The 26,498-nt window shown below is 47.6% G+C and overlaps 2 protein-coding genes across 6 annotated transcripts; one reads left to right on the forward strand and one right to left on the reverse strand.

Annotated features, from left to right (window-relative positions):
- Window positions 1-136: 136 nt before the first annotated feature.
- DFFA (DNA fragmentation factor subunit alpha) lies at window positions 137-8,554 on the forward strand. Of its 2 annotated transcripts, none has more exons than XM_087820115.1 (6): window positions 137-292; window positions 1,502-1,663; window positions 2,729-2,871; window positions 6,467-6,656; window positions 6,867-7,018; window positions 7,777-8,554. In XM_087820115.1, the coding sequence occupies exons 1-6, from the start codon at window positions 157-159 to the stop codon at window positions 7,987-7,989; spliced, it is 996 nt and encodes a 331-aa protein (XP_087676241.1). In that variant the 5' UTR covers window positions 137-156; the 3' UTR covers window positions 7,990-8,554. The 2 variants fall into 2 exon arrangements, with proteins under 2 accessions (XP_087676241.1, XP_087676242.1); XM_087820116.1 differs by having other exon boundaries at window positions 6,867-7,068; window positions 7,777-7,858.
- A 4,872-nt stretch (window positions 8,555-13,426) lies between these two features.
- CENPS (centromere protein S) lies at window positions 13,427-25,661 on the reverse strand. Of its 4 annotated transcripts, XM_016214711.2 has the most exons (6): window positions 24,018-24,423; window positions 23,253-23,353; window positions 22,452-22,575; window positions 21,780-21,813; window positions 19,532-19,598; window positions 17,469-17,903 (listed from the first exon to the last, which is right to left on the reverse strand). In XM_016214711.2, exons 2-6 carry the CDS (start codon window positions 23,265-23,267, stop codon window positions 17,679-17,681), a joined length of 465 nt encoding a protein of 154 aa, XP_016070197.2. In that variant the 5' UTR covers window positions 23,268-23,353; window positions 24,018-24,423; the 3' UTR covers window positions 17,469-17,678. The 4 variants fall into 4 exon arrangements, with proteins under 4 accessions (XP_087676244.1, XP_087676245.1, XP_016070197.2 ...); XM_087820118.1 differs by lacking the exons at window positions 17,469-17,903; window positions 23,253-23,353; window positions 24,018-24,423 and adding exons at window positions 13,427-13,670; window positions 25,596-25,661; XM_087820117.1 differs by lacking the exons at window positions 23,253-23,353; window positions 24,018-24,423 and adding an exon at window positions 25,596-25,661.
- Window positions 25,662-26,498: the final 837 nt, after the last annotated feature.

The raw sequence follows: 26,498 nt of genomic DNA on the forward strand, positions 1-26,498 counted from the left end.
TGAGAACTACATCTCCCGGCGTTCCTTGGTCCCACGCGTGATTTGCTACAGGGAGGACTACATCTCCCGGCATGCCGCGGGCCGGGGTGGGGAGGGGGCACCGGCGACCAGCCTCCGCGACTTCCTGGAGTCAGTCAGGTGCCACTCCCGCAGAGGATGGACGTGTACGGGGGCGCCGGGGCCCCGGAACCCGGCGAGCATCAGGCGCTAAAGCCGTGTCTGCTGCGCCGCAACCACAGCCTCGAACAGCACGGCGTGGCGGCCTCCTGCCTCGAGGATCTGCGGAGCAAGGGTAGGCGCGGGACCGGCGCGAGGCCTGGGGGGGACCCGGGGGCGGGGGCCTGGGGCTGAGGGGATCCCCGGCCGGGTGAGCATGGCGGGCGGGGGCAAGGCGGGGTGAGGAGAGGCGACTTGGGTTTCTCGAAGCTCTTGGAGCCTCGGGACAGAAACGACTCTCGTGGACGGAGCGATGTCCCAAGTTTCAAAGCGTTTTGCAAGCGCTTTAACGTAGCGCGCGGGAGCCGGGCTGTGGTGGGAAGGCAGACGGGGAGCGCTTCGCAGATTAAGGCGGACCCGGTTTAGGGACCTCGCCTGAAATCACGTCGGTCTGGGACCGTTCCCAGCCTCGGGCGTTCCTGTCACTCGGGCGCGCTGAGATGAGCCCGCGGCCGGGCGGGCGGGGCGGGCGGTTCCCACCCGCCGCTCCCGCAGGTGGGCGCCTGTGCGGGCAGGAGGGGCTGCCACCGGCCGTTCCGGGGCCCAGACGGGATCGCATGCTGGGCGTGGCCGAGCTGACGGAGGTTCTGAGCCCCGCGCCCACACTGTTACTAGCCGCTTGACCAGCCATCTCTCCACCCTCAGTTTTCTCCTTGGCAGCGGGTATATTTCCAGCCCGGCTTCCCAGGATTGTCAGGACTCGGAGGAGGTGATACATGCAGATAGTTTACAAGTGTTATTAGTCTGCAGAAATAAGTTGTTTAACCAGAGAAGTTCTACCTGCCCCGAGTGCGAGGGGTCCCCCAGGGATGTAGTCCCAGCGTGTGCCAGGGTCCAGTGCTTCCTCCCAGGGTCACTAAGCCCCGCGAGACGGCAGACGGAAGTGGCCAAAGTACTGCAGATGCTTTAGGGGCATGGCTTTTGCCATGTAAGTGTTTAATTTTTTTTTCCCCCTCTCTTTTTAAATACCAGTTCTGTCGCTTAATGTGTGATCTTGGACAAGTTACTTAAGTTCTCTGAGCCTTGGGTTTGATGTCTGTAAAATAGGAATAACAATAGTACCTACCTTATAGGATTGTTAAGAGATCAAATACTTTATATGAAAAGTACTTAGAACAGTACCAGGCACGTGGAAGTGTTGCATTACTGCTACTAAAGCTGTGGTGGTTATTGTCGTTTTCGTTACCTACCAGGAATTCTGCTAGGCATACAAATTGAGAGTGAAAGGATGGCTGTAGTTTCCTTATGGATATTTGTCAGTTGCCAAACATTTTATTTCTCTTAGCCTATGACATCCTGGCCATTGATAAGTCCCTGGCACCAATCACCCTGGTCCTGGCAGAGGATGGCACCATAGTAGATGATGACGATTACTTCCTGTGTCTGCCTTCTAATACTAAGTTTGTGGCATTGGCCGGTAATGAGAAGTGGGCGTACAACAACTCAGGTAAGAAATGCTGGCCATGTATGGAATGATCTATGCAACACAACATCCATCGTGATTCATTTTACTGCTCAGGCACCTGGTTGCTGCTTGGCTGTTTAGGCATTTATGTAGCAAATGTTTACTGAGCACCTTCTGTATGCCAAGTGTGGTGCTCAGTCTGGGGGTGAAGATGAGTCAGACATGGGCCCGTTCTCAAGTAACTCACAGACCGACAGCAACTAAAATGCAGCATGGCGGAGCTATCGGAGCCACAGGAAGAGTCAGGCTGCCCCAGCTGCATCCTGGCTCTGCCATTGACTAGCCGGCCCCCGTGGCCAAATTACTTGTAGCATCTCCTCACCGCAGTTGTGAAAACCAAAAATGCCTCCAGACACTGTCAAATGTCTCCTGGGGGCAAAGTCACTACCACTTGAGAACCACTGATAGAAAGCATTTAGATCTCACCCGTGTCACAAGTAAGGGCTCAATAAATGTTACCTGTCACCATCATCACTGGAGATAAAAGGGAACTAATATTGATGAGCAAGGGTCAAAGAGCCAAAGAAGTCTCTTAAGGAAAGTCCTCATGCCAGTAAATTGAGGAATTAACCTTCAGCAATGGCTCTAGCAGCCACCTCTGTACTCAGCCCCAGGGACAGCAGTGGCCGCAGCTCCTCCAGTCGAGCGTAAGACCAATCCACAAGCATAGACATGCTGGTGAGAATGAATGTTTCATATACAAAAACAGAACACACCCAGAGACACAAACACGAGCCTAAAGGTAGGATCCTGGGTATGCGTGACCATACATTGGGTATAAGTAGCTTCTTTCCATAGAAGAATAAAGAGAAGTTTCATACAGAAATAAAGTGAAGATGGAAGGAGAGGGAAAATTAAGATCCTGGTTGGGGATTGGCTTTCCCATAAATCCTTGAGAAAAAGTGCTTCCTTCTCCATTGAAATTATTCTAAATGGTCAGTCCGAAGGATGTGCAGACATCCTGGGGGGTTGCGTATGTTGGCGGAGGAGGTGGAACAGCACTTCAAGTTCATCTGACCGTGACTGGCCTTTTCCCCTGTGTATCAGACGGAGGTACTGCTTGGCTTTCCCAGGAGTCCGTGGACATAGATGAAACAGACAGCGGGGCAGGGGTGAAGTGGAAGAATGTGGCCCGGCAGCTGAAGGAAGATCTGTCCAGCATCATCCTCTTGTCAGAGGAAGACCTCCAAGTAAGCCTCCCCCATGGCCCACGGCCACGCGGCTGGCCTCTGCCGCCCTCAGCACTCTCTTAGTTCCCATGCCTCTTGCCATCAATGCTTTTGTTATTTATTAATTTTCACATACTTCTTAGATGACAACCAAGATTCTTCATTTCCTAATTTGCTCACCGGAGTAGGAATTTTTCAGCCCTCACCTTGCATCAGAATCACCTGTGGAGCTTTTGAAGCAAACAAATGCCCAGGCCCACCCAGACGCATTAGGCCACCCTGGGGTCCAGGACGTTCTGCCAGAGAACATGGAAGTGGAGGCGCTCCATTAAATCCCAGCTCATCTCTGTGACTTTGAGCCAGAATCTTAGCTTCTCTTCCGGCGTTACCTCTCCAGTAAAGCTGGGATAAAGTAGTATGTGTTAGTTCAAAGACATATTTATTGAGCCCCTGCCCTGTGTCTGGTGTGCCTCAGTACACTGGGGTCCAGTGGTGAACAGGCAGCCACAGTCCCTGCTTTGATGGAACCAAATTCTGATGAAGGGAGGCAGATAAGACAAGAAGTGTATGACACAGGACAGTGTGCTGAGCAAGGGGGCTACTTTAGATTGGGAGATCAAGGCAGTTCCATTCAAAAAAAAAGGAAGGCCCCCTTCAAGGAGGCGACCTTTTGGTTATTTTATAAATGTATATGTTTATTTTGAGTAAGTAATATGAATACATTCACATGTTTAAAAATCCAAGAGGTATAGAAGGATACCCAGGTAGCCAAAAAGTGAAAGCAGCCCAATGTCCACCAACTGATGAGTAAGTAAAATGGTAAAATGTGATATATCTGTCTACTGGAATATTACTCAGCCATAAAAAGGAATGAATTATTAACACGCACTGCAACATGGATAAACCTTGAAAACAATGCTAAGGGAAAGAAGCCAGATGTGAAAGGCCGCATATTTTATGATTGTATTTGTAATAAAAAGGCCAGAATACCCAAACCTGTAGTGATAGAATGTAGATTAGCTGTTGCCTAGGGCTGGGGTTGGTGGGGAGCTTTGAGGAGAAATAGGGAGTGACTGCTAATAGGTATGGGGTTTCTTTCTGGGGTAGTGAAAATGTTCTAAAATGGTTGTGCTGATGATTGCAGGGCTCTGTGAATATGCTAAAACCCACTGAACTGTACACTTTGTATGGGTGAATTGCATGGGATGAAATTATGTCTCAATAAAGCTATTGTCGGGTGTTTACAAGGAAGTCTGACCCCTGCCCCTAGCTACCAGGTTTCTCTTCCTGGAGACAAGCCACCTGTCAGTTTCCTCCTGTTCCAGAGACATTCCGCATATAAATATGTATATATTTTCTCCTCCCGTGTTACACAGTGGGAGCATATCTAGCCTGTTTTTAAAGAAGTATTTGGAGAGTATCCAGATCAGTAGATAAGAGACATCTGGTTCTTTTTTACCACTGCATACAATTACATTTCATGCATGTACCGTGATTTGTTTATCGAGTCTCCCCAACTGGTAGACGCTGGGGTTGTCATCAGACAACGCTGCAAAAAAACATACACCAATGTCGTTTTGCACACATGCCTGTGCATAAAATACATATATAGAAGTATAGTTGATAAGCATTGGCAGGTTTCCAAGAGGTGACGATTAAGTTGAGAGCTGAAGGACAGGATGGAGCCTGCCTTGGAAAGTTGGGGCCAGCCCAGCTGGGCGTGGCTCAGCAGTTGAGCATCCACCTAGGGTCCAGGAGATCACCGTTTGATGCCCGGTCAGGGCAGATGCCCGGGTTGCAGCTCAATCCCTAGTTGAGGGGCATGCAGGAGGCAGCCGATCAATGCCTTTCTTCATTGATGTGTGTGTCTCTCTCTCTCCCTCTCCCTTTCTCTCTCTGAAGTCAATAAAGATATATTTTAAAAAAAGAAAGGCCCCGGCCGGTCATGGCTCAGCAGTTGAGCTTCGCATCGACCTAGGATCCAGGCGATCGGGGTTCGATTCCCTGTCAGGGCACATGCCTGGGTTGTGGGCCTGATCCCCAGGAGGCAGCCAATCAATGACTCTCTCATCATTGATGTTTTTATCTCTCTCTCCCTCTCCTTTCCTCTCTCTGAAATCAATAAAGATATATTAAAAAAAAAAAAGTTGGGGCCAGAGTGTTCCAGGCAAAGGGAAGACAGGAGCAAGCTTGAGGGTTTTTTCTTAAAAAACAAGATCCCTCCCCACCCCAGCACACTACAGGAGCACCACAGGCCTCACAAAATAGGAACATCAGAAAGAGTGAACACAGCCTTGTGGGCTGGGCTCCGTGGGGAAGTTCAGGGCACTCAAAGGGGACTTGCAGAGGCTGGCCGGGCAGATGAAGGAAAGGCACCACCACAGCAGGGTCTGCGGGAATGAGAACAGATGGGAGGGAAGGGAAGAAGTTCAGGAGGTACAAACCTTATGATGTAGGTACTAGTATTACCCTATTTTACAGACAATGAAAATGAGGCTAGAGAGTTTAGTAACCGCCCACGAATTTCAACAATTGGCTCTTCCTGTTATGAAGACTATTTTTGCTCTAGTATATGTCAAAAGAGTGAGCCTTCTTAAAAATTATCCTTATAGCAGATTTAGGATATAGTGAGGCCTCTTTTATTTCAGACTGGACATGTTATTTAAAAGCTTAGTATAGTTTATATTTTTAAAATAGTCTTTTAAAGCTATGAACATGTATAATAAAAATGTTTAAGATTAAAATCATTCGAAAAACTTTTGCTTAAAACAATCTCATATCAATTCATTATATAAATCATACACCTCCTTTATATTCTAATTGAGTGGGGGTTTTGTAACTGTTTTTATTGATTTCTTTAGAGAGAGAGAAAGGGAGAGGGAGAGAGTGATAGAAACACCAATGAGAAATGTCGGTCAGCTGCCTCCCTCACCCTTCCCACCCCCACTGGGGATGGAGCCCAAAACATGGGCATCGAGCCTGCAATCTGGGCATGTGCCCTGACCTGGAACCAAACCAGTGACCTCTTGGTACACGGAACAGTGCTCAACCAACTGAACCACACAGGCCAGGCACAGTTGGGTTTTTAATATCAGGATTTTGTTTAGATTTTAATGAGGCACTAGGGCATCTTTCCAAATTTTTTCACCAGAGGAAAACTGAAAAAATTGCATACTCTCTCTTGTCTCTTAAGCAGCCATATTAGGTAACTTTGGAAAGTAGATTAAATGAGTTTCTGAAACTGATGAATTTGAGAGAGATAATACCATACTTAGAAAGTACTTATAGGTTTTCTTGACCTGGCCAGTTTTCTCAGTGGTTAGAGCATCTTCATGCAGACTGAAGGGTCCTGGGTTCAATTCCAGCCCACGGCACGTACCTCAGTTGCAGGCCCAGCCCCCAGCCTGGGTCAGGACTTGAGTGGGAAGCAACCAATCAATGTGTCTCTCACATCGATCTCTCTCTCTCTCTCTCTCTCTCTCCCTCCCTCCCTCCCTCCCTCCCCCCCCCCCCTTCCACTCTCTGAAAAAGCAATGGGAAAAAATATCCTCAGGTGAGGATTTTTAAAAAAAAGAAAATACTCCTAGGTTTCTTAAAGTCCATATTTGCCTGTCAGGTGCTCATCGATGTTCCCTGCTCAGACCTGGCTCAGGAACTATGCCAAAGTTGTGTCACCGTCCAGGGGCTCCAGAACACCCTCCAGCAGGTGCTTGACCAGAGAGAGGAGGCCCGTCAGTCCAAGCAGCTCTTGGAGCTTTACCTCCAGGCTTTGGAGAAGGAGGGCAGCATCTTGTCCAAGCAGCCAGGTAGGACTCGGTGGCTGGGGAGTGACACCGACTCCGTGCCATAGAGCCTTTCCCTCAGAACCAAATGTAACGTAGTCAGAAACGGCATGGCCACGGTTGCTGGCATCTTGAAATGACGTTTCTGTCTTGTCCGCCTGATTCTTCTGATTGGTGCTTTGTGTAGCTGTGTTTCCACAGTGTGCTGATCTCCATCTCACGTCTGCTTTGCAGATTCCCAAGCTGGCTTCAGTGACAAGGGGGACGCAGTGGACACGGGTATGCGCAGAGAGAGCTCCTCCGAAATTGCCCTTTCAAGCCAGATCCTTACTGCACTGAAGGAGAAGCCTGCTCCAGAGCTGAGTTTGTCTAGTCAGGATTTGGAGGTGGGCCAGAGCCAGGGGCCCTGAACCGCAGAGAACGTCTCCCCCTGGAGGTGTAGTATAGCCCTGCAGAGGCTCGCGTGGGGTTTGTTCCACCTCTGCAGACCCTGAGTCTTAGCTGCCAATTTGCCTATTGTATGCCAGAGCATTTGCAAGCATCTCGTGTAATCTAAATCAGAATGGCTTAAACAAAATGGGTGCACTCCCACAGACCATCAAACATTATTTTCTGATCCACAGTGGGTAATGAGGTGACGAAGCCTGACGGGGGCCAGGCTCAGCTTCTGACACGGCCCTGGTTCTGTCAGTGCCACGTGGAAGTTTCACAGGCAGTCGAGGCACAGACACTGTCACAGGGAAAGGCACACTCCAGGGGACCACCCTGTGCTGGCTCCAAGACCAGGGAACTAGAAGCTTGACAAAGAGAACCCATCACAGTGGGAGCTGCTTCACCTTTGTCCCTGTCCCAACTACCTCCCCATTGTTACTAGAAGGGAAGGAAGCTGTATTGACTTGAACTTGGCTAAATTTCCTGTAGGGGAAGACTCTGTAGCTGCTCCCGGTAAACTTTCCAAAGAGCCTTTCCCGTTGGTGTTTGGTAAGAGAAGGCCTGTGACAGTGTAACATGAAGGAGACCTGGCATTTCTGCAGGGACATGACAGACGGGTGTCGCCTAACTTCACGCCCCTAAAGAAGCCGTGGGAGCGGCAGGTGAGGCGGGCAGAGGTCGTGGTTCTCAGTGCTTCTTCTTCTTGCCGCAGTTGGTTACCAAGGAAGACCCCAAAGCACTGGCTGTTGCTTTGAACTGGGACATAAAGAAGACGGAAACTGTCCAACAGGCCTGTGATCAGGAGCTGAGCCTGCGCCTGCAGCAGATACAGAGTTTGCATTCGCTCAGGAACATTTCAGCAAGGAGGAACTCGCTGCCCGGGGAACTGCAGGATCCCAAACGAGCCAAACGAGACCCCTCCTAGCTGGAGCTGCAGATATGCCAAAGAGAACCCTGTGACCTTGGTTTTGTTATCAGTAAATCCCTTCAGCCTTTCAGCTACCTATATACCTCTCTGCCCCCTGCCTCAGAGCACGTTTTCCTGGGAGAGGCTGGAAGACTATTCCAGATCTCAGCGTCTCCCCTTCTACCCATTTTGAATGTCACTGCACCAATGTATCCCACCTCCTCTTACATGTTCTTATGTTCTCAGATTTAAAGTAATTGCAAAGGGCAGTGAAAAGAAATTGTCATATTTCAGACTCACTGCCCTGTTCTAAAAATAGAAATGCAGAGCTTAAACAAATAATGGTAGAGAAGGTGAGATAATAGTGTTGATTATGGCCACAATCTTGTTTCTCATGTTAATGAGCTTTTTTGTTTGTCGGTTCAAAGGCACATATTAAGTTTGCATACCATAGGGACATACAGAGAGTCTCACCATTTCTATTTGGCAATTCAGTGTTGTGAAATTATATCTGAAACTCTTCAGTTTTCTAATACGTTTTATCAGCAGGGAGTATAAAAGGTCATTAAATCGATTTCCTTGCGCTATGGCTCCAAGTCTCTCTGGGTGCAAAGCAGAGACTTCTGGTTTACGTTCTTCCTGTTTCTGTACAAACTTACTCTTCAGGTTTTGTAATCTGGTTTGCTGGTAGGGAAAAGATAATGGGTTATCATTGACTTGGTTTTTTTTAAAGCATTCTTAAAGGAAAATAGAATGCTATTAAGAGATACATTGGCTAATTATAAGGTAAAGAAATATAACAGTAAGTCCAGTGGGTGCAGAAGACAAATAGAACAGAAAGAACTGTTTCCTTCTCCCGTAGTCTTTAAGGAGGCTCAGATGTACTCAGCACCCTTCCACTAATGCCTCACCCTTGGTTCTCTCTCATTAGCCCCAACATTTCCTTTTTAATAGCGTCTTTTGTTATGCCTCCTTAATTATCCTCAAATGAAAGCCAGGGCTGCTAACCTGCCTACACTCGTACTCTCAACAGCACTGACAGAATACCCCAAATGTAGTATTTCAGAAGAAACAAGGAAAATTTCCAATAAAATGGCATGCATCTCAGTACGTCTCTGTCTGGACATGACTGTACCATGGGCACAATGAAGCTGTAAGAAGCTTGTAGTTAGACAAGCATCATAAATTGCCATGACTTTGACCGAGGCAGCCAGGCTTAGTGCATAGTGACTGTCAACTCAGACGCCACAAGCAGCGCTGCCCTTTGTAATGGGATTTCCCCTACCAGTGACCTTCTGAACAAAATAACATCTTTTTTTCACAGGTGGCTGCATACCTGAAAAATCCAGGGAACATTTAAACTGGGGGAAATACTTTGTATTTATATATACAATAGAATTCGGTTTCGGGCTAGGATAATTTGGAACAGGTTTTCATCCATATGAATGCCCAGCATGACGTTCAAAAGTCACGCAGAATATGGGACAATTCTTCACTGTGGGGAACTGTCCCATGAATTACTGGAAGACTTGCATTCCCACCTCCTGCCTCTACCTGCTCAATGCCAGTAGCAACCTTTAGGTGTTGAGACAACTAAAAGCTTCACATATTTTCAAAATGCCCCCAAAGAGGCAGTAATGCCAGCTGGGGATTTCCATAGCACCTACCGCATTGGCACCTCACAAAAATGAGCGAGCTGGGCAAGGCATGGCTTGTCACCTCTCATTTTATACATGAGCGAAGCTGTGCTCAGCGAGGTTCAGGGACTGGCCTCCTGTCTCAATCGGGGGGCCAGGATTCAAAGGCAGGTCTTCTGGTTCTAATTCCCGTGCTCTCCACTTGTATTTTCTTACGGGTGCACACTCTTCAGTTCTACATCCAGATCACTGGCTTTGCTGTACTAATCAGTTGGAGGCAGCTCCCACCAGCAAGGGCCTGAGATGTCTACAACACAACTGCCAAAAGATTTCTAATTGCAGTCATTGTGCGGGTGGGGTAGGAGATGTAAGTCAGCGTCGGGAACACCGCAGTTGGCACAATGGTAAAGGAAGCTAAGAATGGCACCTCTCTTCTCCAAGTCTCTCGTATTTTTGTCACAGGCACAGCGGAGCTTTGGGTGACTGGCCTGGCGGTTGGTATTCTGTACCTGAAACTCACCAAGCATCTCCACTGCACGGGATAATGGAAAAAGTACCCTGGGTTTGGAGCGAGACAAACCCATGCTGAATCTAACTTTTTGGGACCTTAGTTTCCAAAATATAAGGTTAGTGTAAGGCCTCAAGATTGAAAGGACGAGGAAGTGCAGGGGACCTAGCCTAACAGGCTGCAGAGCGGTTCCCTTGCATTTCCCCAGGGACAGAGATGGGGCGGGAGCAGAGGCAGGGCTGTGTTCTTAGGAGGCGCCTGGCGATGGGTCTCCAGGGCAAAGACCTCAGTCTGCAAACTCTAGCCCAAATGTGTAGAGAGCGGTTGCAAACACATTACACTGCCCCTGGTGACCATTTACCCTCCCTCCACCGCCTCCAGGCCTGCTAAAATAGAAAAGTAGCCACACAGCAATAGGCCTAAAAATAGGAGGGAGGACAGGCCTCGCCTGCCCTACGGTAGGAAAGAATGCCAACGAAAGCAGCTGGGGCTAATGAACTCCACATTAGCCATACTCCATTCTTTCAACTCAAGTCGAATGCTGGTCCCCATTAGGCAACTGGCTGTGACAGGAGCTGTGCTAATTACCACTTACCAACCCTTAATTTCTGGGTAAAAGCAAAAGGAAAAACTAATGGGTTTTTCATTTTCCAGAGAGAAAGGAATAAAATAATAGTTGTCTGCAAAAAAAAAACAAAACAAAAAAACCTGCATTAACACAAGATTAATGTGCCTTTGCTAACCAGATTGTTTAGCTGTTTAATTTCCTAATTTTATTTATATATATTTTCTGCCTCCAGGGTTTTTCAACATTTTATTTGTAGGGTTTTGCCTTACATTATCTTGGCTGTGTCTTTTATAACTTGAGGTTTTTAAGGACTTTGAAAATGACCCAGGCTGAACACCCTTCCACTGCCTGGGTCCTCTACATAGCTGACTGCGGGGTCCTCCATCCTATTTGAAAGCCTCCAGTGAGGGAGCTAGACTCACTCCCCAGGAGCTGCTCTGGATTTTCAGATTGCAGAACCTTAAAGTTGGGTATCTGCTTGAATTAGATAACCATTGCACAATTACGCGAAGTAAAACAACAGGTTAATGCATAGATACTGGGCTTTCTTCAATATTTTCCAATACCAATGTTCCCAGAACTATAACCAAAAAATTCTAGCTTTTCTCCAGCTTACAATTATTTTACTAAGACAAACACATGTATTCTTGACCACTTAACTACTTAATTATAAAGGAAAAGGGTAAGTTATTGTTTTTATTAGGGTTATGAGAAACGAAATAGCGGGTTGCTCAGCTTTTCCTTTCTAGTCTAGAAACAGAAAATTTCCTTCTTTTTATCACCCGATTTGTTGAAGATGGGATCTACATATCCATGGGAGAAGCTACTTCTGTTAAGATGTGGGTTATCCCTTCAGCAGGTGCTGTTAAATTAAGTATCTCCCAGGAGCTTACTGGCCTGAGTTTCCTAAAGCCTGGGACAGTTTGCTGTCAGCACCGAAATATGAATAGTAGGAAGGGATTTCTGTCCAGTGCTTATGTCACAATTCTTCCTCAGCAGGCAGGGATCTATTCTGGTGATAAATGCTGGAAATAAATGCAAGAGAATGAATTAGAAATTGTGCAGGTGCTGACATCCCAGCTGTGCCCATTTGACTCTTGAACTACAGAAAGGCAGACTTTAAAAGAAGTCTAGCAAAAACCTGATAGTAGGAAATTACCCCAATTTATTAATCACGAGCATATTAATCTAGTCTAACACGCAGCTGGTGCCAGTTAACATTTTATTAATTCCCCTGAGCTAAGGTAGGCTTTGCCTTGATGGATCGCCCAGCAGCATCGTTAGTTTAGCCTCATTATGCTTCCAACATTACTTAGTTCAAGTTAAAATCCCAGGCTTAAGGACTGTGTGTGCATGACCTTCACCGAAACTGAAAAACAAGGGCCATGCTTTCTTCTAGAAAAACCTTGTAAGACAAAGTTCTGAAGGTTAGATGGTCTTTCAGGCAGACCTCTTCCACCAGTGCGCTGACCCAATTACTGGTCTCCTAAAGCTGCTGTGTTTGGAAATGTGGATGCTATTAAGGCTCTTCTGTCACATTATACTTTTACTCAGCAAGCGATTATGAATATGAACTCAGCTCTGCGGAAAACAGAACAGAACGGTCAGCAGTCAGACCCCGAGAGTGCTCCCCTGGGGTCAGGGAAGAGAACAGTATCACAGAGTCCTCCGGCCAGCCTTTGCCGGTTTCCTCAGCGTCAGGCCTGACCCTCAGAAACTTCTCCTAACTCCAGGTATGAATCGCTAGGCTTTAAAGTTTAGCATCTAAAAACCTCACCCTGGAAGTTTACTTTAGAACCTATGACTGAAGAGTTGTAAACGTGCATAATTAAGCAAGGATTTGGGTGCTATGGGGGAAGAACTGAAAACTTGATTAGGGTTTTGAAACGGAGCAACTTGTGCAGACCAAAATCCTGGTCCACCTGGGGCTCAACGGTGGCTCTGCATATCCCAGAAAAGGAACTCCCCTCCTCTAACACTCACTGTCCCTCTGCGGGAAGTGACTGAGGAATGGGGGAACACACAATTATACGCATAATACATTCCGATACGTGTGCACCTGTCTCCGAACGAGGTCCGGGCCCTGGCACTGCAGGTTCTCAGAGTAGGAGCTGGGGCAGCCGGCTACACAAGCTGGGCAGCAGCGCTGCTGTTTCGGGTTTGAACTCAACCTGAAGCGCTCACCCCTGAAAAGAATTCTAACAAATTAACTTACTAATTAAAGCTAATATGTGTTTAACAGCAGGTTGGAATGTAACTTTTATAAACTTGTCAGTATGATGTCTGCTTAATAGCATGACATTTGTTTTTAAATTAATTTTTGCTAAATCATGAAGAATAACCGTTTTGCTCTTTGAGCACTGCTAAAAATTTGCTTTTAGTATGAGGGAAACATTTTTTATATTAGACAATTTATATCAACAGAAACTGAAATAAGATGTTACTCTGAACTCTTAAATATGCAGTCTCTTGCTACATATCTGATTTTAAATCAAAGAAAGGCAGACATAATGAAGGTGGAGGGAAAGCCCCATGGCTGCATTGTGTACAATACGGCAAAACCCACAAAAATCTATCAAAAACATTCGCCCTGGGTTCCAGATTACTCAAGACGCTCAGTATCGGGGATTACTGGAGTTTAAATAAAAAATACTTTTCAAATTACACAGAAACAAGAAGACAACTGCATAAAGAAAGGTCACGGCTGCTTAATACATTTTATTTGGATCCATGGTTACACTTCCTTGCACGCGTCATCAGTGGAGTTTTACTTGCAGGAGGAGAAGGTCTTCCAGAAGAAATTCTTGCAGGGCACCTTCTCTGGGGGCGTGGACTGCTGAGGGGGCGGGCCTCCCTGCCGTTTGGACACCTCCCTGGCTTCCCCTCCCATGAAGGGCGCTGCACCGGCCTGGGAGGTCCACTCGTACCACCAAGCAAGGAAAGTCAACGGGCTGTTTTTCTTTATTTCTGCCACTTCCTGCATATGCTTTTAAAAAGAAGCAGAGGGCAAAGAAAAATCAACCACCTGGCTCAGCCAGCGCTTGAAGATAAATCCTTCCTTCCTTCCAAAAAATTTACTCCAGAGCCATAAATCACATATCCATTTAAGAGATGAGCAAGTTAAGAGAACACCTTAACGGCACTGCTGCAATTAAAGGGAAAGTTACGAATTTTCAATCAAGGAAAGAAAAAGACTTATTTTGCCCATAATCTTTGCTGAGGACCTTAATTGGAAGAGGCCAGGAGATCTATCGTTTTCGATCTATCATTTTCCCCGATAAGTGACTGGCAACTAAGAAGCCCCCAGGGTGATCAGGCCAACTGAGCACGGCTTCCCCATCTCTGGTCTTACTCCTGGCTGTCCACAAATTGCTCTTCAAGGCAGATCAGACTGAGATGTTACATTCTGGTCTTTCAAACTCCTTAAAAAGCTTCCAGGAGGAATCTGATGATAAATGATTTGTCTGAAACTCATCTGGTAATTTCAGAGAAAAATCCATTTTTAATGGTCAATTTTATATACTCTTCTTGGAACTTTTTCAAAATGGAAAAAAAGAGAAGAAAAATAAATCACCTCATGGAGTTACGAGTTCTCACAATGAAAAATGTAACGCTGTCAGTTCCTCTGAGCCAGTGAGAACATGCGCTGTGTATACAAATTAAGGTTCCAGAAGTGTGTGTGTGTGTGTGTGTGTGTGTGTGTGTGTGACTAATACTGCAGTGAGCTCCACGACTGCACTGCAATAGCCTGGTGCAATCAATGAACATTCAGAGACCAGCAGGCGGAGACCGCAGCATGAAGACACTCCTCTTGAGTTCCAGAACTTTCAACTTCCTAGGCTGGGACAACGGAAGGTAAACGAGACTCTGGTCTGTGTGGACACCACAGTACCGCAGGGCCGCAGGGGAGCACTATGAAGGTCAGCCCTGTAGCCTGTCCTACACACTCAGCCACGCGGACGCTGGGGAGGCCACAGGCACGGCCAAACAGACCAGGCAGCATGCAGCGAATGAGGGGCTACTCACCCCGTCGCTGTCCCGGCCTTTCAGGGGAAGGGCGGCGGTGGCTGCGGAGAGCAGCAGCAGCAGGCAGAGCGGCAGCGGCATGCTGCGGGCAGGCTGGCGCTCCTCTCCGGCTCTGTGGCCGCTCATCTTGCTCGGCAGCCCTGAAATCGGTGTTTTGTGGACGTGGGTCTCTTCTTTGGAGACGGGGGCGTATTTTTAGCTCAACCTGCAGCTGTTTTTTTGTATACATACCTGTGTAAAGCCTGCACCCCCCTTCCCTCACACTCGAGCAGTGACGCATATGCCAGAGCAATTTTGGATGGGACGTAACCCTTCATTAAAGACGCAGGTCTTTCTTTGCCTGTGCTTAGAGCAGATTTGCTCTTCCTTTGCAATTCATGTGCACTTGCTTCTGAAGTTCACTTCCTCATAATCATGCCTACAGAAAGCAGGAAGCCATGAGGACAAACCGAGTGATTTAACACAGTATAAACAGCCTTGGATAAGGAGCTGACAATCTGAAATTTTGCCCATAGAAGAGTAGCACTGACTCTGCCATGAGCAGAAGAAACAGGGAGGCAATGAGGACTCAGGGGGCCGCTTACAGCATCGCCTGGTTTCACCAAATCACAGGCAAGGACAACCAAGTGCTCGTCCCCCAGCCTTCAGGGAGCTGATCCTCTAATGTTTGATGCAAGAATGTGTTTCTGAAAAGAGGTACAATAGGAACTTTGATTGAAAGAAAAAACAAAGACTGTTCATTCTAAAGGGCAGAACAGGACCCAGATAGAAGGTGGAAGATTTTTGTCTAGCAACAGAAGAAACTTGTAATGATTAGCATCCAAAACAGAGAGGGCTCTCGTCCCTGGAGGTTAGCGGAGCCTGGGGAACCACACGTCAGAAATGCGGTAGAAGGGGTTCCCAGTTGGCAGGAAGATGGACTAATGACTTCTACGGGTTCTCTATAAACTCCACAGTTCAGTACAGGGAACAGCATGTCCCGATTGACTTTTCCTGGACATCGGCTGTGTATGAGGCAGAGCACCCCTTTCCAGCACATTCCAGCTATTGCCATGCAGAAAGGGATGCTTTGAAACTCCCCTGGCTCATAATTTCAGTAATAAAAAACATGGATCTCTTATTTTAAGCTTTTTGAGGAACTGGTATAACAAGGAAGACAACAAATATCAGTAGTGTAAACTGCCCCACCTATGTTAGCAGGCCACATTCATTTTAGACATCTGCCTCTTTAGGGTTGACTGTCTGCCTATATGGTCAGGAGGTCTAGTCAAAGTTCAGATGAGCTCCAGGGCTCTGAGGGAGCAAGCCCATGAAAAAGAGTCCTCTAGAACTCCTTTTTGCCAACTGTCACCAAAGATGGAGTCATAAAGGATGACCGACATTGCCCTGTACATCCAGAGTAAGCTGAACCCTAGCTGGACCACACAGTGGGGACGAGGCAGCGCTGAGAGCACGGGGAGTGAAATCAGCTATTTCTCAGCAAGTCTGACCGCCCCTGCATCACAATCCCTGAGCAACGTAAGAGCGTTCGTCTGAGATACAAGCAGGCCATACATAAATGTGCCAAACAAACCAAAAGATTACATGAACATCAAGTCACAATTCCCATCTGGCTAGAAAATGTAATATCAAAATACTCGTGCCAGCAGGGAGGCGCCCTCTGTGACCCTCTAATCAGAGACAGGTCACCCATGGCGCACGCAGGCTCACCACTGACTCACGTGTACACCTTGTTCCTGGAGCTGTGGAAATCTATAAAAATAAGAGGCATTATAAAGCCTCTTATTGTCACATATACCCTGGCTGTGAGGTAATTTTAACCCTATGTTACCGGTAACCACACAAAGTTTCAGAAAGTCATACAACTACTAGAGTGGCAAAAGCAGGATGCAAATCTAGACTTGGCAACCTCTGGAAAGTCCATAGTATCTAGTCTCTAGACTCAACTTGAGAAGCTGTGTGATTTCCTTTTTCCTTCACTGATGTGACACACAGATGTACCAATTAACATCTAAGATCAGTTATTTGCAGAAGCTGAAACTAAAGTTTGAATTCAGTGCTTTACTATGACCACAGCTTATCATCTTTTTTTGACACAGACTTTAGGATGTCTTTTGATAATCATATTTGGCAGGCCTTTTTTTCTCTCGCCCCCTCTCAAGTCAGCACCCCAAATGGTCTGTAGATCCTCGGCAGTTGGTTAACCTCTTCAAGCTTCAGCTTGCTCACCAGGAAAACGGGGATAACCAAATACACCCTGAACAAGCTGTGGAAACCCAGTGAGGTATGACAGGGAGCACCCAGAGCAGGCCTGGCACACAGAAAGGGCTCTGTAATGCCAGGCCCTGCTCTTCACCCCTACTGCCCCAACAGGAAAAAGGCACGCCCTGGACCTCTAAGAAACACCGAAAAGAACTGGGGCTCCTGGAAGCATCACCTCACAAACTAAGACAGAGGACAACATCCTGAAGCATTTGGAGTCATAGACCAGGTCTTCCTCTCAACAAAACTTATTCCCAGCGGAACCACAGTTTAATTACAAAATCCAGAGGAAAATCACATCTATTTGGAGAAAATCACCTTTAAATAAGTAAAAAGAACCATTTCCCAACATCAACGTTTTTACCTTGTGATCAACAAGTGACATGGGTTTAAAACATCGGTAATCAAAAGAACTAAATTCATCTTTCAGGAACTGTCAGCCTGAAAAATTATGTAAAAGAATAACTATAATTTTGCTTGGAAAAAATCAACCATATTTAACTACTAACACAATTTTATTAGTTGCAATAGATATAATTTCCAATATACACCATTCAAACACAAACCTTTTTACGTGGTTCAATAATACACGGTATGGGAATATTTTGCTTAATAGTTTCCAGTTCTCTTTGAAACTAGCGTTCGCGGTCAGAGACTTGGAAAATACGGCACAAAAAGCCTCCTGGCCTTCTTTTTAAATCTCCACTTATCCCTTCAAATTTCCCTCTGTGGCAACATGCGTCCTTGGTGGCTCTCCCTGCTGAGGGCTTTTTCCAGCCGGCGAAGGCCTTGGACTCTCACGCTCCGCGCCCCCAGCCCCCGCTGGTACCAGTGAAGCCCTGCTCGCTCCCTCTAATTTCTTCTGCTTCTTTGCTTTTCGTTCCACGTTACACTGAGCGAGCTCTTCATTTTTCCCTGTGATGTATTTTAGCTACAAAAAATTTTAAAAATTATATTTTTATCTGGTTGTAAAGCCATTTCACACCCTCTCCCAACCACTCCCGCTCAAAGAATTTGGGTGGAAGAGCCTGGGTCACATTCCTTAGAGTTAAGCAGAGCTTCACATTTTTTCTGGTAGCAGGAACCAATTGCAAAAGTCAGCTCACTGCCTCTCACGTATGCTTCCAGACCAGAAGGAGTTCCTCAAGTAATCACTGAATTAAAACCTGGGGCTTGCGGAAGGTATGCCAATCACAAATATACTTCACAAAGCACAAATCTGGTCAAATCCCCCTAAATTTATCCAACTAAAATTATTCAGCAACTACTATGTACCACATACTAGAAACACAGGTAAATAAGACAAGGTCCCTGCCTTCAGGGAGACTGACTAGTCAAATGCACAAATTTAACTGCATATCTTCATTACTAAGCTTCTATCAGATGAAAAAAATTAAGAGTCCAAAATAAATACAGTATTCTGACATAAACAAGTAAGCAATAGCAGATAATTTTGCAATTAATACTCTAAGAGGACGTGCATTCGCCGTTCCTTTGTAAAAGAAAGAAACTGCTCACCACAGCTGACCAAGTCACAGTTAGAACTCAGAATTTACTGATTCACAGCACGCCAGGCTCCTCAGCTAGTTCACTTGGGAATTATACCATCCTTAACCTTGACTTAAACTTTAGAGAAAGGATGATAGAAGAGCAAAGGCCAAAAAGAGCCTAGTAGAAGCAGCACTGATTCGGGGTTAGAAGGTCAAGGTTGAGCTGTGAACCAGAGAGCTTCGTATTTAACTGGAAAGCTACCAACCCCACTTGCCTGGCCTGTAAAATGGGCTAATAAATCGTGTTGTTAAAAACCCTCATAGAGTGATTGTGAGGCTTAATGTGTGTTACATATCTATAAAAGCCCCTGTAAATGGTCAATTGCTATAGAAAATCATTCAACAACTACTTATTGAGCACCTACTTTGTGTCAGGCCCTATTCTAAGCACAGCAGATGGAGCTGAGGAGAAAGGCAGAAGTCTCTGCCCTCGTGGAGCTAACATTATAGGGAGGAACAGAAAGTATTTTAACTGCTAGGATCAGACTAAGGAAACCTCAGAGGTGTCCTGGATCTGCCATCGGCACAGCCACTAGGCTGGGATGATCACAGCATCACCTGTAAAACGAGGGCTTGGTCAAGATGACTTCTAGACTTCTTTGAAAAGACAGAATCTTTCCTGCCCATCCCAGCTATACAGATACCCTTTCCATACCTGGCCCCTCAGGAAAATTGTGAGCACCATAAAGAAACTATCCCCACACACTCTAACCTGTGACCCATCTCTGACATCATGCTGTAAATGAAACATGGGACCAAAGTTTTGAGATATTACAAAAAGGCAAACTATGAAATCTAGAGAGTGCTGATTAGAAAATTTCAAATTGGCTTGGCAAGATCCATCTTAATGAAAGGAAGCCCATAAATTATGGGCAGGTCTGATTGGTTCAACCATCTCCCGTTTTTAATGCAAGGTGCCCCGGGGAATCACTGCACGGCTGCGAGTGATTAATTGGAAATAATGTATTCTGATGGGAAAGGGGAGTGAGGGAAGAAATTCATCTCTCACCAGTGAATTACTCCTCCTGGCTAAGAGCTTCACATCTTCCGTGTTAATTGTGCTTCTTTTCGCATGTCTGTAGAAAGGGCAGAAACAATTCACCAAAATGTTTGGTATTATTTAAAGTTTTGATGAAACACAAAAGTTCATGGTCAGACTTCAGGCTAGCAAGCATCTCTAAGTAATCCATCTTTTCAGATTAAGGTCATTAAGCAACAGTGACACAAAAATGAATGAAGTGACTAGCTAAGACACCAATTAAATAAAAAGACCAAGAGAAAGCAGAAGCCCATCTGTCCACCTCCACTGCGGTCCAAGGATGCCTGAGGGATAGAGGCATGGAAAGGAGTCTGAGGCATTAACCTTCCAAAGGAACCCACTTGGTCACAATGGTCACAGAAAAGCAAGGTCACTGTACACCTTGAGAGAAAAGAGAAATTGGCAGTCTCACAATACAAAGACCACCTCTGCTTAAAATAGCCCGGCCAGTGGTTGAGCGTCAATCCAGGAACCAAGAGGTCACTGTTCGATTCCCGGTCAGGGCACATGCCCCGGTTGCGAGCTCAATCCCTAGTGGGGGCGTGCAGGAGGCAGCTGATCGATGTTTCTCATCAATGTTCCTATCTCTCTATCCCTCTCCCTCCCTCTCCCTCTAAAAACCAATAAAAACATATTTAAAAAGACAGAGAGGCATTAAATAGATGAGTGAAGAAAATTTCCTTGAGGCATGGCTCCACTCAAACCAAGATCCTGAAGCTCTTCTCCAAGGGCTAACTTACAGGAAAAAGCTTATGCAGATGTCTCCTAACACAGTAACCCATTTCCCCACAAGGAGGTAATGTGTTCCCTCAACCTTGACAAGAGCCTGGTTAGAACAAAGAACAACATTTAAACCAGACTCTGTTTCTTGCTCATAACTTGGACTCAAACTCGCATTCCAGTCCTCTTATGTTTGCTTTAAAAAGTAATTGAGGCTTGGCCCAGTAATTCAGTTGGTTAGAGGATCGTCCCAAAATGCCAAGGTTGTAGGTTTGATCCCTGGTCAGGGCACATACAAGAAGCAACCAATGAAAGCATAAATAAGTGGACCAACAAATCAATGTTTCTCTCTCTCTCAAATCAATAAATTTAAAAAAATTTAAAGGTACCTTGAGATAATAAGCTCTATTCAATAATTTATTTAAGGATCATGCTGTCCAAAGGGCAACTGTGCTGAAGTAGAGGAACCCTGCTCTAAGTGGACAAAACTTCACCTTCAAATCAAACCTGTCTACTTATTTACACTTTTGTGTCTCCCTTTGTAATAAAGAAGTTCTATTTTCAAAAAAAAGGGAGAAAAGAAATGGCAAGTAAAGGTGATAAATGTATTTCACAGGAGACATGGGGTGGGAGGATAATGGGCCACACGTAAGATTAACAATGAATAATCCATATGAGCTATCAGTATCCCATAATATTATCTTATCCCTTTTGGCCAAGTTGAAGATGCTAAGCGGTTTTTAGGGACTCATATATACAGGAACAAGAAAGATTTAGAGCCTGCCCTCTGAGAACCTTCAGCTTTAATTCATTCAAAATATTCACCCGAGAAACAGCTACTAGGAGCAAGGTGAAAAGTATGGGGTGTGGGAGAGGCTGGCACCAAATCAGAAGCGGTAGCAAATTAGAAAGCTTTGGCCCTTTCAGGCCTTAGTCATTCAAATTGCTTCATAAAAGCAATTCGTTGCAATTGTTTTCAATTACGTGAGGTACTAATTGAAGAGATGAGTATAAATCACCTGTAAAAGCTAAAGCTTCACCAGCTGGAAACAAGTCACCCTCTTTTCAAGGAGTGTGCGTCTCACTCGGAACAAACGTGGCAAATGGGAGCCTGATGTGGACCCACGCTGTCATTATGCGGCCACCTGGGAGCAATCACCGCCTGTAGCTCACTGCGGCGGGGGAACCAGACCCTAGCATCACCCCATCCTGCAGAAATGGTCTTAAAAGCATGCATGCCCCGCACATTCATGCCTTTTTAACCTGGAACTGAAGAACTTTAGTTCTCTTAACAAAAAATACTTGGGAAACTTCAAAAAATACCAAATCAAGTCTGAATGGATGTGATTAAAGCAGATGTTATATTCTTGAGGAATCATGATTGGAGATGAGCCTCCACAAAATACAAAAAAAATGAATAGCCAAAGCTCTCCTGAAACAGACCCGCAGGTGGGGAGTATCGACAGAATGCAAACAAAGACAGCGGCTCTTTACCTACCTTGCAAACATTTCAAGGTCTTGGGCAAAATTTTCTGAAAGAGAAAGAGAGATGTGCTTCAGCTACCTTATCTCAGTCTTATTTCAGGAGGGAAAGTGCAACCTGCAGTAAGTACAGTGACTTAAAACAAACCCACTTCCGGCGGCCCCGCGGCACCGACGCCTTTAGCTCTTTGATTCATTACGGCCCCCTTGTCCTTCCGGCGACCCTGACCTTCATTACAAGCTCTCTGGTCATTGTGGCTACACCCTTCATTCCTAGAAACTATCCCTTAACTTTACATTTTGCTACAAGTTAGGGCTTGTGAGGACATTAATTCCCTGTGAAGTCAAGCAAATACCAATGCCGCAAGTTCACCTGTCAAATAAACTACGGGTGATATAAAAACGTTATAAAGCAATGAAATAAAAAATTTAATGTCTAATGTTCCAGGCAGTTTAAAACAATAAAATAAAGGTGCTAATGCCCCAGTGTTAGTGTAATAGGAAAAAATAGCTCTTCCATAAACTACCCAAATCTGACAGCCAAGAAAAGAACTGTTTTATGAACAGTGTCCGGTGATAATGTCCTGTCTGGTGGTGACACGCCCCTCAGCACCCACCCACACATTTCTCCCAGGCACTTCGACCCCTGGGGCTTGTATACAGAGACAGGAAGGCCAGGGCTTCGTACCACACTGCCGGAACGTCACCTCCGAAATCGCTGCGACGGTCTGCTTGCTGAGCCGCACCTCCTTGTCCGAGGCAATCTCCTCGCAAAGACAGCCCACGGTGTAGTGGACTGCTGCCTTCAGCCTCTGCAGCAGAAACCAAAACACCTCATGGGGGAGGTTACAAATAAGAGCCTTTTCCCTCTTAAAAAATTAAGACCAAGGAGAGGGCCTGCTCAGTCCAATTTCTGCAGCACTTTCCATAATGGCTCAGTGACTTCTCAAGTGTACTAATAAATTAACAAGGCCCTCTGGAGTGTGACTTGTAGAAACATTACTCCCTGGTTAATGGTTATGATTTAGGTCAAGTAAAAAAGATAAGGAATTACGATGGGAGGTCAGCGGGGACAGAAGTCAGATGGTACTTGCAAAGGGTCTGCGTGACTTGACTCAGTCCACAAACGTGCACCAAGTTCCCACTGAGTAAAGGCATATGCTGGGTGCTTGGGGAGCACAATGAAAAACCACACGGAGATTTCTTGCCTGGACGGGGGTTAATCAAGCAAATGCAAAAGGACCCCTTCCCTCTGCTGCAGGACCCTGCAGCCCCACACCTGCACGGGACGAAGGATGAATGATCAGGACAGAACCGGAAAGGTTCGGGAAGGCACGTCTGACCCTCCTTTGAGTGTTGGTTTGCTATCCCACCTCTGCAGGACCCTCAGAGCTCCTCGGCAGCCCCTTCAGGTATGGAAAACGTCTCTCTTCCCCACGCAGAGAAGCAAAACAAGCTAAGCCAAGGTCTCAGTCTCAGATCAACAAACCTGTGTATACTCCATCTCTGTGCTGGACACAGAGCTGAGCGGGACATGGAGACAGCCGAATCCAAGACAGCAAGTGTTCACAGTAGAGGCAAGAGGAGGAACTGCAGGAACACAAGTCCAGGAACCCGAGGAAAGCGACAGGCAGATAAGTGGGGCACCCAGCTTCCTTAGTTTCAGATCTCACAAGGCTAGGTAAACTGAGGATTTGGCCGGAGGAGACAAAGGGACCATCACCCTGGGAGGGATAAAGACCATTTAAGGTCATCTTCTTTAGGTATGTGTGGGATGGGGTCAGGGTGAGAGAATGGGACAGGGATCCTTCTGAGTGCTCCAGGCAGTCTTCTCTGTCCCTCCTCCTTCCCAGCCCCCTGGATGGGCTAAGGGCCTCTTCAATGCCACAGATGCATAGAGCTAAACCGCTACACTCTAAACTCCGCAAGGACAGGACAGCGTCAGTTTGTTCACCACTATCCACCTAGTGCCAAGAACGGCTGCTTGAATGAATGGTCCTCAACCTGCTCACCACCGCTTAGAGAATGAAGCTCAAACTTCTCAGCCTGGAAGCGGGAGGAGGGCAGTAAAGGGGGTCAAATATATGGTGACAGAAGATCTGACTTTGGGTGGTGCACAGCTAATGTATCATAGAACTGTACACTTGAAACCTATCTAACTTTATTAACCAGTGTCACCCCAATATGTTAAATAAATAAAAAACTTTCTCAGCCCATCTTTGTAGTCTTACTCATTTAATCAGTATGAACGTACTGTTTACTGATGGCCAGGCTCGGTACCAGAGGCTGGGAACACACAAGTGAAAAGGACAGGCCTCATCACCAAAGGTGTATCTCCCACTACACCTCTGCCAGGAATGGGCTCTTCAAAACCATCAGTGTCACCGAAGACGAAGCTGGAGAGCTGCTCCAGGGAAGACCAGAGAGAAGGGACTCCTGAATGCAATGCATGATCCTGGGATGGGTCCCGGGTGAAGGAAAAAGACCACGAAAAGAAACATCTTTGGGCCCAGCCGGATGTGGCTCAGAGGCTGAACATCGACCTAGGATCCAGGCGATCAGGGTTCAATTCCCGGTCGGGGCACATGCCCGGGTTGCGGGCTCGATCCCCAGTCGGGGGCGGGCGTGCAGGAGGCGGCCGATCAATGACTCTCATCATTGACGTTTCTCTCTCTCTCTCTCTCCCTCTCCTTTCCTCTCTCTGAAATCAATAAAGATACATTAAAAAAAAAAGAAAGAAAGAAACATCCTCGGGGCGAATGGGGAAACGTGACTATGGACTGGGCGTCATCTAACGGAACTAGAATTGTATCAGTACCGAGCTTCCTGAGTGCAATAACCGAGATTACGTCGGAGAATGACCTGTCGTTGGGAGATACACTCTAAAGTATTAACATGTAAAGGGGATGTGTCAAGAATCTGCGATTAATTCTTAAATAACTCAGGAAAAAAGGAGAGAGTAAGTACCGCCGTAGGTTAACAACTGGCGAGTGGGGGCGAGGGGGGTATGGGTGTTGAGAACACGGGTCTTGGAGCTTTTTCTGAAGGCTTCTCAAAACAAAAGAGAGGGTCAGGGGAAGAGCTTCTGAAGTCCAGCACGTCCCAGGACGGACACCCCCGGGCGGGGCTCATCCGCGTGTCCCTTCGGGCTGTCGCCCGGTTCCCGCTTTCCAGCCCCTTCCAGCGCTAGGATCTCCTGCCTCCGCCACGCGGAACTCACTCCCGCGGCCGATGACAGGCGGGGCTGAGTCCCCGCACCGACCCCGACTTTCCACGTAAGGAAGCTGAGTGTGGCACAGTCGCCACCACCCTCGGGGAGCCGAAGGGTGGACGGCGGCGCCGGGCGGCGCGGGCTTGCGCGCAGCTCCGAGGCCGGCTGCTGCTCTGCAGGACCGAGCGGGCACCGCTGGCTCTGGCCAGCATGCCAGGGCTCGTGCCCCGCGCCGGGCACCGCGCTAAGAGCTTTGCCTGGACGCCCTTCGCCGCTCCCGGCCCATCCTCACACCCCCTCTGTCCGAGAAGGGAGGCCGAGGCCGCCGCAGCGCCCGACCGCCAGACGCCCGCGCGCGCCGCACCGGGCAGGCGTCGTCCTCCTGCCCGCGTTACCGTGGAAACCGTCTCCTAGCACCCAGTTACCCTCCCCACCCCCACCCCACCGCCATACGCATGCGCCGGCGCCGCCGCCGGAGCCCGAGCGGGCCCGGGGGCGCCCTCGGCCCCTGGGGGGGGGGGCGGACACCGAGGCGAGGCCCGGCCGAGGCCTCCGGGGTTTCCCTCTCCAGAGGCTCGACGCCGTCGTCCCCAGCCCAGCCGGGCCGCGGTCTCCCTGTACCTGTCGATGAGAGAATCGCTGCTGCTCCTCGGCCCCGTCCTCCTCCTCCTCCATCACAGCGGCGGATCCGGGCGGGCGCGCAGGCGGCGACCTGGACGCCGGCGCAGTCGGATTTCCCGCCGCGGCGCCCGGCGACGGACCGCGCGGAGGGACAAAGCGCGAAGCTCCACGCTCCCTGGCGCGCGCGCGCCCCCCCTGGCGGCCGCTGCGGGAAGGGCCCTTCGCGGTTCGCCTGTTCCAACCCCTGCTCTGCTTTAGGGGGCGAGGGGACCAGCGAGCTCCCTGTGGACCCCAGACCGGCTCCTTGCCCGGCACAGCGGGAAAGAACGTGTGTGTGACAACAGCATTGTTCCCCAACATTCTTTCTTTCTTTTTTTTTTATAGAGGGGAAGGAAGAGAAACATCCATGTGAAAGCAAGGAATCCATGGGCTGCCTCCTGCACGCCCCCTACCGGGGGTCGAGCCCGCAGCAGGGATCGCGTCCCAGCGGGGGCATGTGCCCTGACGGGCGATCAAACCAGCAAACTCTCTGTGCTTGGAACGATGCCCAGCCCACTGAGCCACACTGGCCAGGGCTGTGCCGCATCATTTTTTTTTTTTAATATACCTTTATTGATTTCAGAGAGAGGAAAGGAGGGGGAGAGAGAGAGAGAGAAACATCAATGATGAGTCACCGATCCGCCGCCTCCTGCATGCCCCCAACTGGGGGAGGGACCCTGAAACTCCGGCATCCACCCGACCAGGAATCGAACCCTGATTGTCTGGATCCTAGGTCGAGGCTCAAACACTGAGCCACGCCCGGCCAGGCCACAGCATTCTTTACTGTAACTTCCATACAGCTCTAACTTCCCTGTGCCTTGCAAAATCCACTGTGAGTTTTTATAATTCTGCAGCTGGCTGCAG

This window comes from Miniopterus natalensis, chromosome 9 (genome assembly GCF_054644295.1).
Source record: "Miniopterus natalensis isolate mMinNat1 chromosome 9, mMinNat1.hap1, whole genome shotgun sequence".
In the NCBI taxonomy this organism is placed as follows: Eukaryota; Metazoa; Chordata; class Mammalia; order Chiroptera; family Miniopteridae; genus Miniopterus; species Miniopterus natalensis.